General features: G+C 38.9%; 1 protein-coding gene across 1 annotated transcript; it reads right to left on the reverse strand.

Moving 5' to 3' along the window:
- Positions 1-2,510: 2,510 nt before the first annotated feature.
- LOC311007175 (pro-opiomelanocortin-like) lies at positions 2,511-4,266 on the reverse strand (the record flags this gene model as incomplete). Its single annotated transcript, XM_084000263.1, has 2 exons — positions 2,511-3,050; positions 4,144-4,266. The coding sequence occupies 2 exons, from the start codon at positions 4,264-4,266 to the stop codon at positions 2,511-2,513; spliced, it is 663 nt and encodes a 220-aa protein (XP_083856389.1).
- Between the last annotated feature and the right edge of the window lie 15,065 nt (positions 4,267-19,331).

The following is a 19,331-nucleotide window of genomic DNA, read 5'->3' on the forward strand; positions in this document are numbered from 1 at the left end:
TTTGATCACCACCACCATCCTGACATGCATAGTTGTCACTGCATCCTGTGTTCCCACACCATACCCCAAGCAGAGCATCTTTGTTTTGTGTTTTTCATACAGCGAGTTTCAAGTAAGTTTAAAAGCCATTTTGTGTGTTCGCGAACACATGCTCACAGGTATAAAAATGAAGTATAATGGCAATAATGTGGCACTAGCCCGGCTGACACGGCCCAATTGTAGGTAGCAGAGCCTTTTGTGATTTTTAAATTGTACCCTCTGTTGTCGTGGTGGTGCTGTGACGGTTCAGTTTCGTGATATTTCTAAAGGGCCACCCTTCCTGCTAACCTGCGCTTCTGTGAATTAACTGCATTGGGCGTGGCACGTGTGTTGCAACCATCTTGTTTAATGTGGGCTACGATGTCTGGTTTGTTCCTGACTTTCATTTATGACAGTCCAGTTGGCTCTCTGTGTTTTTATTAATATTATTATTCTTTTCTTTTTTTTTATTTAACAATGTAGTGTTGCCTGTATGTGTATTTATGTCCGGACATGCCAGAGTATCAGATTGTCTGTCCATGTTTACCCCGTTGTCAGTGCAGGTGTGTTAACTGTATGAGTGAGTGTAAATGTTCAACATTCATGCAGATGTGTGTCTTTACTGTCATTACCCAAGACCAAACTCTTCAGACACAGTTTACAGTTTCTGTCCCTTTCCACCATGTTAATGGAGAACAAGCTACGAGCATTGTGCAGCTGTCTAAACCTTCCAGTGACACCTTGTAAAATTGTCTTTTCAGCATCTTGCAACTTCGCAGTGAAGACGTGTAAATCTATCAGTCTGCTTGTTGTCATTGCATAGTGTGATATTAACTGACGGTAATCCAATTTTACTTTTGTCATTACATGTCTGGTTAATAGATCTGTTTACATTGTAGTGCTGTAGGTCAAATCTGTACATTCTGTGAACTTTGCACTTTAAGAACTGGATTACCTAGTGACAAAGGCAGCTTTTACATGGAGAAAATGCCTTATGAGTGTCAAACCTGACTTTGCATGCTAGTGGTGTTGCTGTGTTGTACAATAAATTTGTCTGTATCCAGAAAAGGTCTCACCTGTGTCCTTTTCTTGTGTGTGTTATTGAAGAATGAGGAATCCTGATAAAGACAAATGTTAGAGGAGGGGGCATCATTGCTCATCACTGTGCTGGTAGGGAGGGGAAAGTTGTTGACTTAAAGGGAGATTTGACAGGAAATATGTGATGTTAACCATATGTCCTCAGAGTTCACAGTTGTTATTCTCCACTCAGCAGTGTTTTTTTCTGTTACTTACATCAGTGCTCATAATATGTCATGTGTTTGGAGATTTTATCAGAGTCGAATTTGGCTTTCCTATCTTTGCAGTGTCTTTCCACTTTGTCATGCACTTCAACAATATTAAAGTCATGAGCAGGATAACTATCCCAAATGTTTAAAAAAAAAACACAATATGATAAAAGATTCTGATTTCCTTATTGGTTTTGTGATATTTTCTGATGTGAAGAAAGATACGCATAGAAGTGATGATTTGTCTCAGGCCCTCCAAAGCCTGAGATAAGTCAACCGTAACATTACATACAGTGTTGAAGAATGTTCTGAAACTGTGCGTGGGGGCTGTGAAAGTGCGTGTGTGGCTGGATCCTTATACATTTTCGTAGCGCAGTATAAAGACAGCAGTTTAAAGCCGAGCTTTCATTTGCTTCTTCGGTTCTTGGTGAAAGTGGTTTAGCTTGAAAGACCAAGATGAGCAGAGGACGCAAGTGACGACCACATGGACATCTCCACATAATAGTAATCTCCCAAATCTGAAGCAGGAATGCATGAGGAAAAACTAAATATCTAATTATTAGACATTAAAAGGGAAGAAAATAGGACAACTGAGAGCTATTTACAAGCTGAGATCATTGTTAAGAGTTGTTAACAACAGCAATAAGAAATGTTGAAAAGGAAAGGTCTATTAGGGAACACCACAAGACCTCATTATTTTATCTAACCCTGAAGCATCAACCTTTTCCATCATTTTTGGTCCACTTGCTCAATATTTTCCTGAGCGTTCTCACAATCTCATAGCTTCATCAAGTGTTTGGTCTTTAAATGACATCAGTCATTGTTGTTTGCCACAAATAGAATGATCTTTAATATTACAGTACATTACAAAAAAAAGAAAAAAGAAAAGAAAAAACATACCACTTTGTAAATCAAATGCTAAAATACTGTCCTTCATACCTACCTCTTACCCTGAAATATTTCTCTCTGTTTAGCTCATTTTTAATTTTTTTTTTTTTTTTGCTCAGACATTTGAAAAAGTACATTTTCCACAAAAAAAAAACGACAACCAACCAAAACAAAACAAAAAGAAAACTTAAAAAAGCTTTCAAGTCAAATAACATGCAAAGGCTATAAGACTTGGTCGTCCCCTTCTTCTCCATTCATCATATCATCCTCTGCACATCCTTTGACGATAATGTTCCTGAAGAGCTCAGCCAGCTTCCCTTAAGGTTTCTCCACCCACAGCTTCAGTGAGCCACCGTTACGTTTGGAGGCAGGTGGGTTCCCCCATCTGAAGTGACTCATCCGATAGGTCCCATCTTTTCTGTCCTGTGGGCTCAACAGGACATGTGACTTGGAGCTGACCCTCGCCCTCAGCAATTCTTGATATTGTTGGCTTTCTTGATTCAGCTCTGCCTTTCCTCCATCTTCATTAGTGTTCAGCTGCCTACGAGCCTGAGGGGGAAAGCTGCCCTCAGAAGACGCCCCTCCCTCCAGAGAAGAAGCAAAGACTTTGATGGGCCTGCGTTTACGGCCAGAGGGTTTCCCCCAGCGGAAATGCTCCATTGAATAGGAGCGTCTCTTATCGTTCTGGTCCCTCAGCTTTGGCTCCAGTAACTTGTCCCCACGGGGTTTACCCCAGCGGAAATGCTCCATTAGGTATGAGCGGCGCTGGTCGCTGTGGGCTTGCAGATCTGACTCTGATATCTTGTTTTCAGAGGAAGCCAATGTGTCCATAATGATGCTGAGTAAGTGGTCATCAGCAGCAGCAGCAGCAGCAGCAGCAGCAGCATCATCATCATCATTATTAATCTTCAGGGCCAATGTACTGACCTCTGGCAGCTGAGTCTGGATCAGAGACATGCAGAATTGAATACAGTCCTGTGTGGAAGAAATCACAGAGGCACCAGTAACATCTTAAAATGCACTGTTAAGACAAGAGTTGATGATGATGATGATACAATAATGAGCTTTGTCTCTTAGCACTTTGATGCTGATTTATTCAAGCGTACGCCAAACAAGAAAGATTATGATCAAATTTACATATGAATCACCCAATGAGCACATTGTCACTGACACCCCGATTACATCTACTGAGAAAATCACTCTGCAAACAATTCCAACACTGACTTAAAGATAAGAATATTAAGACAAATAGCATGAAGATTGTCTGTGCTCATAGTAACCCAAAGTCCCAATCACAAGTCTTCAGAATCAAACGCAAGTTTTGCATTAAAAATTAATTTATTACTAAGATAATTACTCATTAATTCTCTGTTGATTGATTAAGTAACCTTTCAGCTTGAACTGCTGCTCATTCGTAAATCACTGAAAAGGTTTACAACCACAATATATCATGCAACAGTGTGAATCCTCCAGGGCACTAAGACAAAACTGCTGTTTGTTGTCGGATACAAAAACCAAAAAAAAGGGGGGGGGAATGGCTTGTTCCAACTTAATCTCATTAAGCTTTGACTCTATTTCTAGATCTGCACAAAACGTCTCTTTCTTGACAAAACTATTTTACCTTGGTCAGGGTGGTAGTTGTGCAGGGGTGCACTGTTTGTTCCATTGTAATGCAAATGTATGTTTTAAATCTCAGTCTTTCTTCAAGGAACACTTGATACTGTTGACTAAGGTGTTGAGCTTCTGTGTGATTTGGCCGAAAGCTCCAACGCAGCTTTCTAATGTTTTTTGGATCAAGAATTTACTTTTTTTTACTTAATTTTCTTGACTTTTTCTGTTTTTTTTTGTCCCTGATGACATATCTCCCTTTATGTCTAAAACACTGCCAAATGAATGAAATCTAACAGAAAAGAAACATGCAGGAGATCATGTAGAGGACAAGTTGACCTACCAGTATCCTTTCCTTGTTGTTGCTCAGGTCGCTGCAGATAGAGCTGTTCCAGCACACCGACCCGAACCCAGGGACACACACGTACGCCATCACCACCACTAACAACCAACATAGACACACCATCTTCAGCCTGTAGAGAAAGACAGAAACACAACCGAGGCTTTGAGCTGAAAGGAAATTAATGTGACGGCAGGGAAATTCAGGACACAGAACAGGCTTTGATAAAGTGACAGTCCCAAAAGGCTCCAATATTCACCTCGTCATTTCTACTCTGGAATGAGTTCCTACTTAGTAAGAAAAATAGAAGGTGTCTCTTGATCATTGCACTTTATTGCGTAACACCTTTTCTCTTTTCCTTATATAACACGTTTCAACATTGTCTTTGAGATAAACGGTAGATTTATGGTGGAATAATAGGCTAACTGTGAACTCACATAGCAATTATCAGCATTCCTCTTCCAGCCAGCATCACATGTGTTATAATATATGGTCTTGTTTTCCAGCAGCGTTGTGTATGATGATCCTTCAGGGTTTGCAGTTTTTAAAGGGACTGTATGACAGTTATTAGTTGGTCTTCATATTTAGATTTTAATGGGTTTGCACTACATTTTCATCAGTAATTACCTCAGAACAAAGTCTTTCTCATTGGCAGTGGAGGCCATTTCTGTGCTTGTTTTGAGTTTCCATCACTTGCACGAAAGATGTTTGGATGTAATCCTGCTTAATTGATCTTAATTGATTGACTTCATGTGTTGTTGTCAAGAGGCTAGCCTGCTGAGAAATTCTTGATAAAGTCTTATGACCCGTCCACCACCACACCACCACCACTGTTGTGAAGTGAACTGTGAAGTTGCTAGCCCTTAGAAAAGTGTCAACTAGCAAACACATCTGGTTAGCAGAGTTAGCGTGGTTAGTATCTTTTAATCTTTTATTAGTTGTCGTTTGTTAGCTTGCTGGTAGCAGTGCTTGTAACTTCTTTCTATCTGTTCTGCTCTGACCAGATTTCTGGTGCCACCCAGCCCCCATGTTAGCGATGTAACCAACTTCATTGTGCCAAGCTGTTGGGTGGGAAACTATTTGTGCCATGTGCAGCTTGAAATCAATTTGTGGTTACTCATGACACCATAGAGACGTCAATTTATTGCTTGACTTCTTTATTGAAACAATGCTAGTTTGTTTGGCCGCACTGTAAATAGCTACACCAGCCGACAATGTGGCTCTTCAAGGAGTTTTTTTTGTTTTTTTGTTTGCCATGTTGTTAAAAACCACACAGTTACTATGGTAATACCAAAACTACAGTACTAGGACTGAAATAATTTTCTAATAGGTGGTGAATCTAAATAGTTAAAGGCATCACAGCCTATCAGGACCTATTTAATGTTATTGAGTGTTGGCGGAAATAACTGTCCAACCTCATGGTTCTGGTTCATAAATACACAGCAGGTTCAGGAGACAATTTGGTTTATTTTTATGTGACTCTGGGAAATTGCTGAATCCAGCCCTGACGTTATTTGTAAAAAATATAAATATAGCTATATTAAATCTGAAATCTGGACTGAGTTTAGACATTGGGGTGGAGGTAGGGAGGGAGTCTAGAACAAATAGGCTATTCATGTTGCTTTCACATAATTACCTCTGACCAATAATTTCCATACCAGTCACTAAACTATGTTATATACATCCTTGAAGTTGGAAAAAGAGAAAGTAAGAAAATAAAAGCCCTGGATCCGGCTTTCTGTATAGAGCTACCCAAGGGCACACAACAATGGTGATGGTGGTAATTAGGTGATTCATTACACCAGTGAATAGAGCACAAACACAGAGACCCACCACGCAGCGCTGAAAGGCCAGTAAGGTGATGTGACTTAAGTGACACGGAGGATATCTTTTCTTCAACCTCCAGGAAAATCAATCAACACACATAAATGGATACATACACCTAAAGGAAAAAGGGAGGCTGTGTTCATATACTGTAAGTCCCACACATTCCAGAAACTATACATTCATTCTAAAATTATGAGACAGCGCTTAATAGATGACAGTGTTCAGTGAGTTTCTGACGCATCTGCACTGGGCAAATACCTCCCCTCATCTCTTTGTTGCTATGTTTATTATCACAGCTTTGCCTCCTCTGTGTCTCCACATCTTAAACCATTTATTTTGAGATAAAATCTCCTGGGGAGTTTTTTTTGGAAGCTACAAGCCACAGATACACTTTCAGTTTTGTAAACTCACTCTGTAAGATAGATTGTTTGGTTAAATCTGATATGCTGCATTGCTTAATTAAATTCATTTCACATTTTGAAACAGCTTTCAAAAAATCCCACACCTCTTCTTCTTTTCTTTTTTTTTAACCTATCCATCTTATTGCATTAGATGTCTTAAAGGGAGATGAGACCATTTTCTTTCTCTTGTTGGGAAATTGCATCTTGTTGTTTCGAAGTCCCTTCTCCATTATTCTAAGGAGTGACTCCTTGGTGGGCCATCGCCTTTGTAACTCTGGCAGAGACTTGACAACACTCTTCCTACAGTATGACTCACTCAGCCCTCCACAGACATACTCTGTTAAAAAGAGCCTGAGAGCTGCAATTACAATAGGTTCATACCTATAATGTGTTAATTATATCTGGACATATTTATGGTTTTCTAAGTTAGACCAGTATTTGTACTTGTATTTATATCAATGGGCAGCAGTTCAATTGTCAGCAAAGACCAAGTATCCCTACAAGGCTGAGGTGTGGTCTTGATAATCCACTTAAATTATATTTAACAGAGTGTGTCAGAAAGCATCAGTCAAATCTAAATCAATCAGTCTGTAAGTGTTTTAACCACTGCATATTGATGCAGTGATTAAACACACTTACAGACTGCATCCTATCCATGCAGAAAAACATCAAGCTACCAACAAGCACACACATCACAAGAACACAAACAATTTTTCTTTTTCTTTTTTACCTTTTCCAAATCTTTTCTTTTCCTCTCCTCTTGTTTTTCTCCCTCTGTTTGTCCACAGATCTTCCAGAGTGGTGACTCTTTCACTGTGATCCCTCTCCTCCTCTCTCTCTCTGCTCTGTGATGAAATGATCAGTAGGAGAGGGTCTGCCGTTGCTTCCTTAGAGGAGGAAAGCTCTTTTTATAGACACATGAAGTACGGAGCTCCGAGTCTCAAGGCCTCGGGGTGTGATTGAGGTAAAAGGGTCTGCTGCTCCTTTCTGGATGGGGAGGAGGGTGTATTTGTGTGTTTGTGTGTATGGCAAGTATACCGACCACCCACACATTTTTAATCACTGGTGCTTGCTCACGTCACTAGACAATAGGTGAAGCATTAGTGAAGTACTTGTTAACTTGCTGCTCTCCTCTTCCTCCTCCCGCCTCTTCCTCTGATCGGGTAAGTTAACTGATTACTTGGATGTTTCTGCGCTAATTTACATCATTATAGCTACATGAAAAGAAAAGACAAATGCCACTAATTGGTTGACTCTTGTCTCCTGCTTTAAATCCCTCAAAGGTCAATCAATGACATCCTAACGCACCATCCTCTCAGAAAGGATGAAGAGCCACAGTGAAGTGTGCAAATCAATTTGACTGAATGGATCATTTTCCTTGGGTGTTGTTTACAAGGTGTGCGTGCATCCCGTTGCTGGGACTTCATTTGGAAGACCTGACTCACTGGTTGGACGTCATGACTACACCTCGAACGGAGAAGACACACGCAGAGACACACACAGTGATTTGTGAAGGAAAAGTGCAGTTGAGAGGAAAACACAGTCCTTTCACTTATTCTTACATGACCAAAATGTACACATTTGTCCTTCTGGTTCTATAGCTGTATAGATTTTTTTTTTATCAAGGAGTAATAAACAAGTACGAACCACACACAATAGGTGGGTAACTGGAGGTGAAGTGGAGACCACATGCCTGCTGCAAGGGACATCTATCAGTTATATTTTGTAATACAACGTCAGTTTTTCAGATAAAATATTTTTCAATAAAAAAACCAGTGCAGTGTAAAATACTGATAGACATTAGCTACCTGTTGTCTACCTACATTGTCTGTAAATTACGCCAGTTACCATGCAGAGTCACCAAGCAGTTTGTTGATTGAAATGTATGAGTAAATGTTACAAATATAAACGATGATTCATGCTGTGATTATTCTGAGTTGCCACTGTCCTTTGAACATCACTTACATGTAAACACGGTGCATCAGTATCTGATCCTCAGCAAATCAAAGGGAGTTTTATATTCCAACCTCAACACAACCTTTTTCATTTTTGTGTGGGAGTATAATGTATAGATGCACACGTGTATGTATAGATGAATAAACTGCACCACATGTATTGGTTAAAAAAGAGAAAATGTATATATCTATATTAGTTTGAAAGGAAAATAATAAGAGGAATGTCATATATTAAGAATACATTCAGGATGGTGCTCAACAACTCTCTTAGATTATGTGAAAATATGAAATTAAAGCATTTTGACCAAAGATAGCGTCTTTTTTTGGTCCATGCAAAACCTACCCACCGATCTTATCTACAGTGCAGCCTGGCCTGACCATAGACACACAGTGTGTGCTGAGCTTGTATAGCCTTGATTTATAGAATCAGTGATGTTTTCCTTTAGTATCATAAAATAAATGTCAGTTTATGTTTAAGAAGCTTTGTTGCATAAGAATCGTCAATATCCTGGTTATTCTATGAACCAATAGATTTTTTTTCTTCTTCAAATGTCTTCCTTATTTTCTGGTCAGTTCCCAACACAACATTCACTCTCATCCTGATTTACTCACATCAAGATGCCTAAAAGTATTTCAGGAGTTAAAGCAGACCATTCATATTTCTTATGATTGTAAATCTTTATTACAGGTTTGCCCCAAGAAACAGATGAGCACTCAGGCCGTAAAGATGTCTATTACTGTGGGTGAAGTTATAAGAGACGCCTTGTTCACACTATCCCATATTGAAACTGTCACGTATCATAACTCATTGCTCTTTACAGAACATTAACTGTTTGTATGGATCAGTTGGTGCACTGACAGTGTGAACTCACAAAACTGTATGGGACCAACAGGTTTTTAAGTTTATCTTCTTGGAAAACTGTTGCTTTCTACTTAACACATTCATCTTTAGGTGGCCTCGTGTTGCACAAGCAAACATAAATAAAAGCTAATGACCCATCCCAGTTTGACCTCGCCGTTGCTCCGCCACCATTCACATAGAAATAACAAACTGCCGCATATTCCTGTAATTTACTTGAGTTCTGTCCTTGCTCAGTTCACACAGCATTACTTAACATCTTTAATGTTTTACTGTCATGCAATATATGATACATGTGATGGGATTTTTGTGGTGCATAAAATTAGATTTGTGTTAATAACCTGAAAATGTAATTTTCTTTTATAAAATATTAATGGCACACACATTTTACCACTAAATATCATGTTTGGATATCTTAGTCTTGGTTTAACAGGGATTATGTGGATCACAAAAACACACACCTATGGTAAAATAGAGTATTTTAGAGCACAGAGGTATTAGGTTAAAGATGTGGATAATAAATATGATTTATAACTTGAATACGGACACTGAACTGGGAGTAATTTCCTCTTATCCCACTCAGAGACAAGTGCCACAGCCCCCACAAGATAACCCACTTAACCTCTGTGTGGCCTTCCTAACTTGGTGATGTCTTTGCTTTGCACAGCTCCTGGTGGTGAATTTGAGTCATTCCTTGATATGAATACTGCAAACAAGGAGAACATGCATGCTAAGCCACCTCTTCAATAGATTAAAAAAAGGTTAAAAACAAATGGAGATGATGCATTCAAGCAGCACTTAGGAATGGAACTCATTTTCCTGTTGATGTTGAACTTCCTCCGCTTAATAATAATGCAACCCCCAGGCATGAGGCTGTGCAGGCTGTGAATCACTGCCTAATAAAGTCTCTGCCATTTAACCAGCTGCCATTTATACAAGTATTATCATCACATCAATCTGCACGGCTTTTATGCAGACTATATTTAAAAAGAGAAGATTGATATTTTCTCAACCAGTCATTTTTCTCTCTCCACACCTCTCATACATGGATGGAAAAACACATACGTCTCAATGCCCAAACAAGGCAAATACTGAATCAGATTTGAGCGTTTACATACAAGTGTTTCACTCAGCATTTGAAATGTTGAAATGTGATGCCATAGAGTAAGACACTGAGTCCCGCTATCTCTAATGTGTTTGTTATCAAATATAATATTATATATTTGGCCAGTTAGTTAGTTATGTAGGCCTATACTGTAAATACAGTTTATATTCACAATATGAGAATGTGCAAATGTGTAATTGAGGTAATTAAATGTGTTTACCAGCCAGTTGTAAACACATTTAACATTAGTTTACCACTATGATGCTCATGATTTTTTGAGAATAGCTTATGCACCATTTTTCAAAATGGCTCAAATACAATTGATATTCACAACATATTGTATGCTGCACTGTGAGTTTCATAGAAGTTTCTCACCATTGTAGGTCGGACAATAAAATTTACTTCTGAAATCAAAAGCAACTGGACTTGGTTATTTGTCTAGGAAGACGTTTGACCTCTCATCCAAGACCAGTGGACCAGTCCCAGCCTGGTCAGATGCGTACATGAACTGATGAAGCCTCTTGGATGAGAGGTGAAACGTCTTCCTAGACAAATAACCAAGTCCAGTTGCATTTGATTTCAATTTCTTTGGGGGTTGCGGTTGCCTCAATATTGATAAGAACTACCTTATTTATTCCTAAACAGCACCACTTGATGTTCACACAAAACAGGTTTACCAGCAGGTCAAAGAAGTTTAGAGGGTGCGCTCAACCTCAGACATCAAACCAACCAAATTCTTTTCGGATATTTGTGTAGAAGTTACAACCCCACATTCTGAGGAGCATACTGTTTCACTGATGCTCATATGACCAGTGCTTGGTACAAAGACCCCACACAGCCACAAAGAGGAGAACAGCATGTGAGCTGTACTGCAAACTGCTCCTCTGGTGACAGCAGATGCCTGAGAAGCCAGCTCAGCAGACAAATGGGGAGTGAGAAATTTGACCCAAGGTTTGTGGTATATTCCTCAGAGGAAGGTTCCCAGTACTGGTCCATGGGGCACTGCAGTGGGGAGGAAATGGGATGAAGATGCTTGTCTTTGCCATAATAAGCTGCGTCCAGACAGCAGGTTGCAGTGGCTCACCGTGTGAAGCTTAACATTTATAATGTGAGCTATTTTTATCTGCAAAAGTGTTAACTTTTATCAATCCCTCATGTTTTGTATATAAAATATGAATTTTTAAAGGGCATTTCCAGTGGTAATCAATGTTTATCTCAGATATTCAGGTCACCTATCATCAGTTCATTTCATACCATCCATACTCCCAACTGCAGCGTGTGGACGATTATATTCGTTTTTGTTCAAGAATCTGTCATTTTTTTAATATTCATTAACGGGCTCCGGACTAATTTCAAAATTGTTCCGTGGTTGCAAGTAACGTCCTTTTGACCATCATTTAAATTTTAAATTTTGCTTTACAATTAAATTAAATCAAAATTCAGACTTACCGCGGCTTCCATATTGTTCCTTTCTGGGTCAGAGAACAAAGGCCTCAGAGTCCCTCTACTGTTGTGTTCTCTGACCCGGAAAGGAACAATGTGGAAGTCGCAGTAAATCCAAATTTTGATTTTAGTATGGATCTTATGAAAGGAACTGATCATAGGTGACCTAATATCTGAGGTAAACATTGATTACGACTGGAAATGCCCTTTAACGTCACTGGTATAAAGTCGCAACAACAGTGATGCTACAAGAACAAGTGAGGGCACTTCCTTTACATCAATCCATTAGCTATATAAAGCTTGTCCATGCAGGGTCAGTGGAGGCAATCTCGGCTGACCTAGGGCAATGGCAGGCTATTTGCCAGTTAACCTTTGAACTATTGGAAACTGACCCAAGCTCAAACCCCGGTTGAGCTTCTACCTCTTGCTGTAAAGTGACGGAATGAAGACAATAATCATGTCCTTCCCACATTGTTATGTATTACTTCAAACATACACCATCTAACTTCCTGCACTGCACTGGAAAAAAAGGATCATGGATCAATGGAGCTTTCAACTTTTCAACAACCTGATTGTACCAACTAGCAATAATGGGTGGATTTACTGCAACCTGGTGACATCCCATGGGACACTCTCCAATTAGGGTAATAACGCTTTCTCCTCCAGGGTATGAATTACGCTCTGTGTCATGACGTCCTGATCATGAATCCATGCATGGGATCTTCTGTGAATCCTCATTTGTTCTGTTGTCCATGTCCCAAACACTGACCAGCATCTACCACCAGTGTTACGTGTTTTTTAATTCATCTTGAAAGAGACGAGGACATCTTCAGGTAGGCTACATCACAGCTGTACAAATATGAATTGTAGGGATAAGTGGTGTAGACTCCAGAGTAGCTGAGAATGATCATCCTGCCCAGTCTTTGGTTCCTTTAGTCTGCGGGTCATTCCAAAAAATTCAATCCAGTCTAATCCAATATACTTTCATTGTCCCTGTGGGGAAAGTTGTTTTCGACTCAGTCTGTCCATCAGCAGTTCCACAGTAAACATCAAAAACGAAACATGCACACTTACATACACATCTGCTGACACATGATCACCCCCACCGCCACCCATAACTACGAATTGCACAAATAGCATATTGCACAACCCTTATTTCACAGCCAAATAGCCTTCAGTTGGAGATGAGAAGTTGATGGTGAATGTTTATACCAGATGAGCCTGCATTTAGGGACCCTATACATCTTCTACCAGAAGGTAGGTTGTTGTTTCTAGATGTAACCAACAAAATATATAAAATCAAGCTGTATGTAGGAGCAGAAAAAAAGATAGTGTCACTCTGTCCTTGTTTTATTGCACTATACTCAGAGATATTTGGTGTGTGTGACTTATATAATAAGTGAATCATACAAATGTCATTTCCAGCTTTTCACTGTTTAGTCAGTATGCATGCAGGCATCTTCTATTTGTGATGTTCTCTGTTTCTTTCCCAGTGCACACAAGCCTAGTCATAGTGAGACTGAGGTTGTCAGTCTTATAATGGGTCACCTAAGCTTAGGAAACTGTACCTGTAACCTTTTACAAAGCAATTACAGACATCATGTGAAGTTTTTGGAGCTTTTCTCATTATCCAGAGCAAACCATTACAAGCTTGGTGTCAGGTTATGCAAGAGTGTGTCATGAATAGGTTGACGTCACTTCAAAAATACTGCCGGAGTGAGGAGGAATGTCCCATTTGGCAAATATGAGTTGCCTTGATTCCTCTTTTATGTTGTAGGAGGACGAGAGAATAGATGAATGCAAAAGAAAAAGTGAGCGGGCATGTTTACATGCTGCAATAGCTTGTAAAATGTCAGATCTTTTTGAAAAGCGCCATTTTCTCCAACTGTTCTCTGGGGTCAGGTGGTTTCTTTGACAGTCATCACCTTGGAAAAGCATTTTTGAATGGGTTAGTATGTGTGGGAGACACTGGCTTAGTCTGGGTATAAAGAACAAAAACAAAGAGAGAGAGGTGTGTGTTTTCAGAGGGATCTGTGTCCATGCTCCTAGAATCTATTTCTGGTGATATTTTAGGGCACTCGAACCCCACCAATGGTTCAACACATTTCAACACATCGCCCACACATTATTTGTCCCAGGATCAAGTTTTTCACACTGTCAAATCCCAAAACATGAGCTTCAGAGAAGGGGTGCTCTGGCTTCAAGCCAGACATGAGAACGCCTCAGGCAAACCCACGGACCCTGCTTCACCACTCACCAAACACTTTACAGGTATTACTGTTACTATTTATCTATTCTATAGGGTCCCAGAGTATCAAACCACTAGGGAATCATAGTTTTTAGTTTTAGATGATCACGACATTCTACAAACCTTTACATATTTTACCTTTCTATTGTTTTACCTCCACATTTTATCTCCAACAGGTGCTGACATTAGGCTACTCATAATTCATTTGTAGTGTATTATCCACCTGAACTTCCTTGTTTTAATATCTTGTATTGTTTTATGTTCTTCTTTGTGTGTGTGCTTTTTCTGCAACTGAAGAAATGTGTGAACTGATGCTCTGCTTAATGTATTTCATATCTTGCTTAAGAAGTAATCAAATGGAATGTGTCTGGTTCAAGGTGATTGTTGATTCTCCTGTCCAGGGATACATGACATGGTGTTTTCGTTGGCCTAAAGGTCAAGGGGTAGGTCAAGGGTCATTGACCCTCTGGATATAGGGGCTCTACTCTGTCTAGAGAAGGTGGAGTCAGAAAATTGATATAGAGTTATATAGAGTTTTGAACACTGTTCTTCTTCTTGTAAATAAACTCTTTTTGAATACAAGTGAAGATATACCACACACTGTTTTACTCATGTCACATTCTCACTTGTAAAGAATTTATGCTAATCAGCCTGTTGTTTGCCATAGCATGTCGTGCTGTATGTAATTAAAACAGAAGTAACTGATCCGGTCGTTTTGGCTAACTTCTTGTCAGCCGATGGAGTTAGCAGTCCCCGCCCTCGTCATGGATCTATTGGTCCTCGTCCCTACGTCACCACATTCACGCATCCCTTGGCTGCACACAAAGAGAGGACCGCCCCTTTATGCCGTTCTCTCTCCTCATTGGATAAAGGTTGTAGGATACAAGGAAAAATTTCTCCACGGCTTACAGCAGAGCAGAGTGACTGACAGACCTGTGTTTTGGACCAAACACTCTATGTAAGTGATTGCCGTCGGAAGATACAACTATTTAAGACTTATATTAACACAAATATTCCGCTTACTTCTGCTTTAAGTAAAATGAGTATGGACCAGAGCAACAGGGAATTCAATGCATGTAATTACCTTCACGTAATAAAAGTGTGCAATGGTTGTTGGTTTTGATATTCGACTGTTTTCTCTAGATCATTGAGGTAATGTGCATTTGTTTTGTTTTTTTACTCTGCAGCCACAGACGAAGGATGTGTTTCTGGCTCTCTGGTAAAGTTTTTAACAAAGGACTTCAACATTTGGTACAGGAATAATGGAACACACATGTGTACAGCAATGTGAATAAACAGATTATACACAATCAGCACACAGTAGGGAATTTGGAGGCTTGGGGCCTCACGGTGGTTACCTGCTTTGCATGGTTGGTTATTAGTTAGTTGATGACATAGAAGAACATTAACAGTGACATCACCTGCTCATGTACAGTATATGAGTGAAACCTAGCGTCCCACGTTTGAGACCAACTGCCTTTGATAGATTTATTATGCATCAAGCAGAGTGCCGCTCAGAAAGGCAAAGATGAGTTTACGTCAATTAATCATCAATCATGATCTGATCTTTGCTGGACTAATTCAACAAGCTAACTTACATCTGACATACAATAAAATAGGTGGTGAGTAAATTGGGCATTAACAGTTCAAATACAGCTGCTGCTCATGTTGATTTTTTAAAATGTATGGTCTTGGTAGGGTTTTATTTTCTTCAATTCTACATAAGAAACTTAAAGGTCCCAAAAAACAAGACTTACATGCCTTTAAAATAAATTTAAAAAAATAAATAAGAATAACATCTGTTATAATTATAATCAATTAATGATAATACAATTATATTAATACTCTAAAAGTATCAAAGCATTCAATATGCACAGAAATACACACAAGCTGTAAATTCTGACCTTTCTGTTCAGGAATGTTAAAGGTGCATACTCCCATTTGACATCTATATTTCTGCCAGACGTTTATACCCTCTCACTCATATCACATTTACCCTGCTATTTCGGTAGAATTTGCTTTCTTGTTCAGCTGTCCACAATGTGACTAAGTCTTATTTATTTTCAAAGTAGAGAAACTTTTATACAAACATAGCTGCTGTCAAAATCAGATGCAGAGCCAGGGTATATTGATGCAGATGTTTTCTTTGCGAAAAAAAAAATATGAACGTACATCTGGAAACTCCCTTTTCCTTTGGACCTCCACACAAACAGCTGCTTCTTTTTATTCTTGCTCAGTTGTTGTCACATAATGTTCCACATGTGACTTATATTCGTGAAAAAGATCACACTGAATGTAATGGGCCACATCCACAGTTGGAACAATTTTTGGAACAGTGCCACTGGCTAAGAAGCCATCATTTGTGGTTTTAATTTTTTTTTTAATCCGTTATGATGTATTTTTAAGAGTCTTTTCCCATCTTCTTTATCATACACTGTAGTCTCTAAGAATAAAATAAATTGACTGCTTTCCTAAAGGTTTATCTGGTTTGGGCCTTGTGTCTCTCAGTCTCCATTATATCTGGTTTATTCATATAGGTGTATAATGTTGAAAATACAAAGAATGAAACTTAATTGATCATACCTTGAGTTTTACCGAACTACTAGCACAGTGTAGAAAAGATATGTGCCAAAACAAAACAGAAAACTTATGGAAACTGAATCAATAAAGTCTGAGACTGCCCCCAAGTGTCCATTGACTGAAAAATGTTCAAACATCAAAAATCAAATAAAACCATATGATCTCAGTCTATCACTGCCTTCAAAGTATAGAACATAATGTCACTGAACCTGATACTCTCCTGACTCTCACTTCAGTTTATGACACATAGCATGAGGGAGAACCACTCGAGTCCTGATGGGAATGTGAAACCAAGGTTGATGTCAGTGAAGCAGAGCATAATTCACTGCAGATAGTCTCAAGGCAGCAGCGCCAGCGCTTTACTCTCCTACAGCATCTCCCACAGGACAACTCAGGAAGCACAGTCCGAGGACCTCATCCAAAATCTTTTAATAGAAAATAAAAAGCATATTGTTTCCCTTGGATCGGACTTCAAACCGCTGCTCAGGCTTGATAGCTGAGACACATCCTGGTCTTTTTAAATGCATGTTAGAAACCTTTTGCACAAATGGTCTTTGTGATGTTTGATTAACTCCAGGGTCTACACACAGTGGTGGAGTGTGTTGCTATTTCCTTTTTTTGTTGGGTCCACGTTGCTTGAACTGGGCCAAGACAATTAATGGTCTTATAGGGATTTCCCAGAATTGTCTTTGAACAACCAGCACGTTGTGAGATTTGAAACTGGAAATTTTATGTGTACAAAGACACAGAGACACAGTAGCAGCATTTTGCATGGGTGTGTGCATGTGCGTGTGTGCTTTAAACCTATAAGTACTCAAACACATTAACACACATAAACACTTAAACACCTTTTTTTTTTACGTGCTTCTTTGAAATAATTATTGCTGCTGTTGTAAATTGCACGTTGGCCACAAGAGGTTGCAGTTTGGCCACAAATAAAGCAGCCTCTGCTGAGAGTTGAGTCTGTCTCCTTTTTCACTCAATGCTTAGTCTTTAACATTAAAGTTAGCTATAAATAAATACATAGAAAATAACAAAATATTTTGGTAGTGGAATATGTGTGGAACATGTATTCACATTTCCATTATGTGCCTACAATAGTTCAAGCTGAATAAAAGCCAAACTTAAACAGGATCTGAATTACTCAATTTTCTGTCATACATCGCTCAGCCCCACACTACACTATTGCTATAACGCCCCTATTTTAATTAACCCACAAAGGCTCATAAGATAACTCCCCCCATTTTTGTGCTTTTCACTCTCCTGTGGTACCATTAAAGCTTTCTGTGATCTCTTTGTAGGATACAGTGACTAATCACTCGCTGTGAAGTTTAAAAGTGATTACTCTGATCACTATGGACCTTATTCACAAAGGCAGATGACAGCACCACAACAAACATGTGAAGGTGCTTATTAAATTGCATAAAATATGTGGAATAATGTGTTTAAAGGTGACGGATCATAAATACAACATGTGAAACAAACATTTTAGTGGTAGGCCTAAATAAAAATATGGAGCTATACGACTGCTATTCTAGGAATATTAAACATTTGTTGCATCTAAAATACTATTTATGACACTGAAATTTGCCATTTCCAATGAGACAATATTTCTTTTACAATCAGCTGTAGGTTCATTTTAAACATAAGACTTTTTTTTAAAGCAATAATATAAGAAAAATAAATAAATAAATAAATTTGTAATTAGGACAAACTCACATCTTATATTCAAGTGAAGTAGGCCTACTACATTATAGTGTGAAATGATGTCCAGTTGTAAAGCCCGAAGTCTACATGTTGTAAAAATGTAGTTTATGCAAATAAATGACCCCACTGACGCTGTAACTCATCCTCGGCCAAAAGGCAACAAGGGGTGACATAAATATGTGAGGGGAGCTTCTTTGTTCGGCGTTTAGTCACCTCTGTGGCCCCTGGAAAACCATTAAACGAGGAGGACTTCTCCCAGGAGCCCGGCATTCCTCAGATTCCTCCGGTCTGATGTCAGAGCAGAGGGGACGGCACTCCGGAGGCATCTGGAGCCGCTGCTGCCTTCACGGTCCAAACCTAGGCTGCGACCTTTGAGCTCTACTGGCCTGTGTAGGAGAAATGTTATGATATCAGAAATGTTTCACAAAGATACTTTCAAATTAATTTGTATCCTGCTTTCTCTTGACCACAAGGTCACATATTTGGGGCTTTAAAAGCAAAACAAAAAAACAAAAAACAAACAAACAAACAATTCACCTAGAAGCTGCACTTCACACCTGCCATTTGTTCCCAGCCAAAAGAAAACATGCTTGCAAGCACTGCAAGTTGTGTATGTTTACCAGCAGCGGTGATTATAGATTAGTTACCTAAGGCTTAAAATAATGCAGTGGTACCATAATTCTCACTGAAAGGCTTGTAATGGGGTTTTACTAGTAGGTATACATTTAAAGAGCATTTTAATGTTACATGTAGTGTATAGATATTATTCAAGTTCAAGCTAATTTGTAGCCTGCCAGTGTGTAAACACTTCATCTTTCTATTGTCCTATGTTGTGTGGTCTACAAGTAGGCTAGTGAAATGTAGGCTACTATAACAGAACTATTAAGTTAAGTTTAAGGAGTGAAATAGACAACCTATGAGTAGCCTAAAGCATATTCTAGTGAAAAAAAATCTGATTATCCAATAATAATAAATAATAATTATTATAATGATTATGATAATAATCATCATAATATATAGTAATGTGTAACTTTTTTTCTTAAAAAAAAAAATCCTTTTCAATGCT

The sequence above is a fragment of the Trachurus trachurus genome (assembly GCF_905171665.1).
Source record: "Trachurus trachurus genome assembly, chromosome: 24".
NCBI lineage: Eukaryota > Metazoa > Chordata > Actinopteri > Carangiformes > Carangidae > Trachurus > Trachurus trachurus.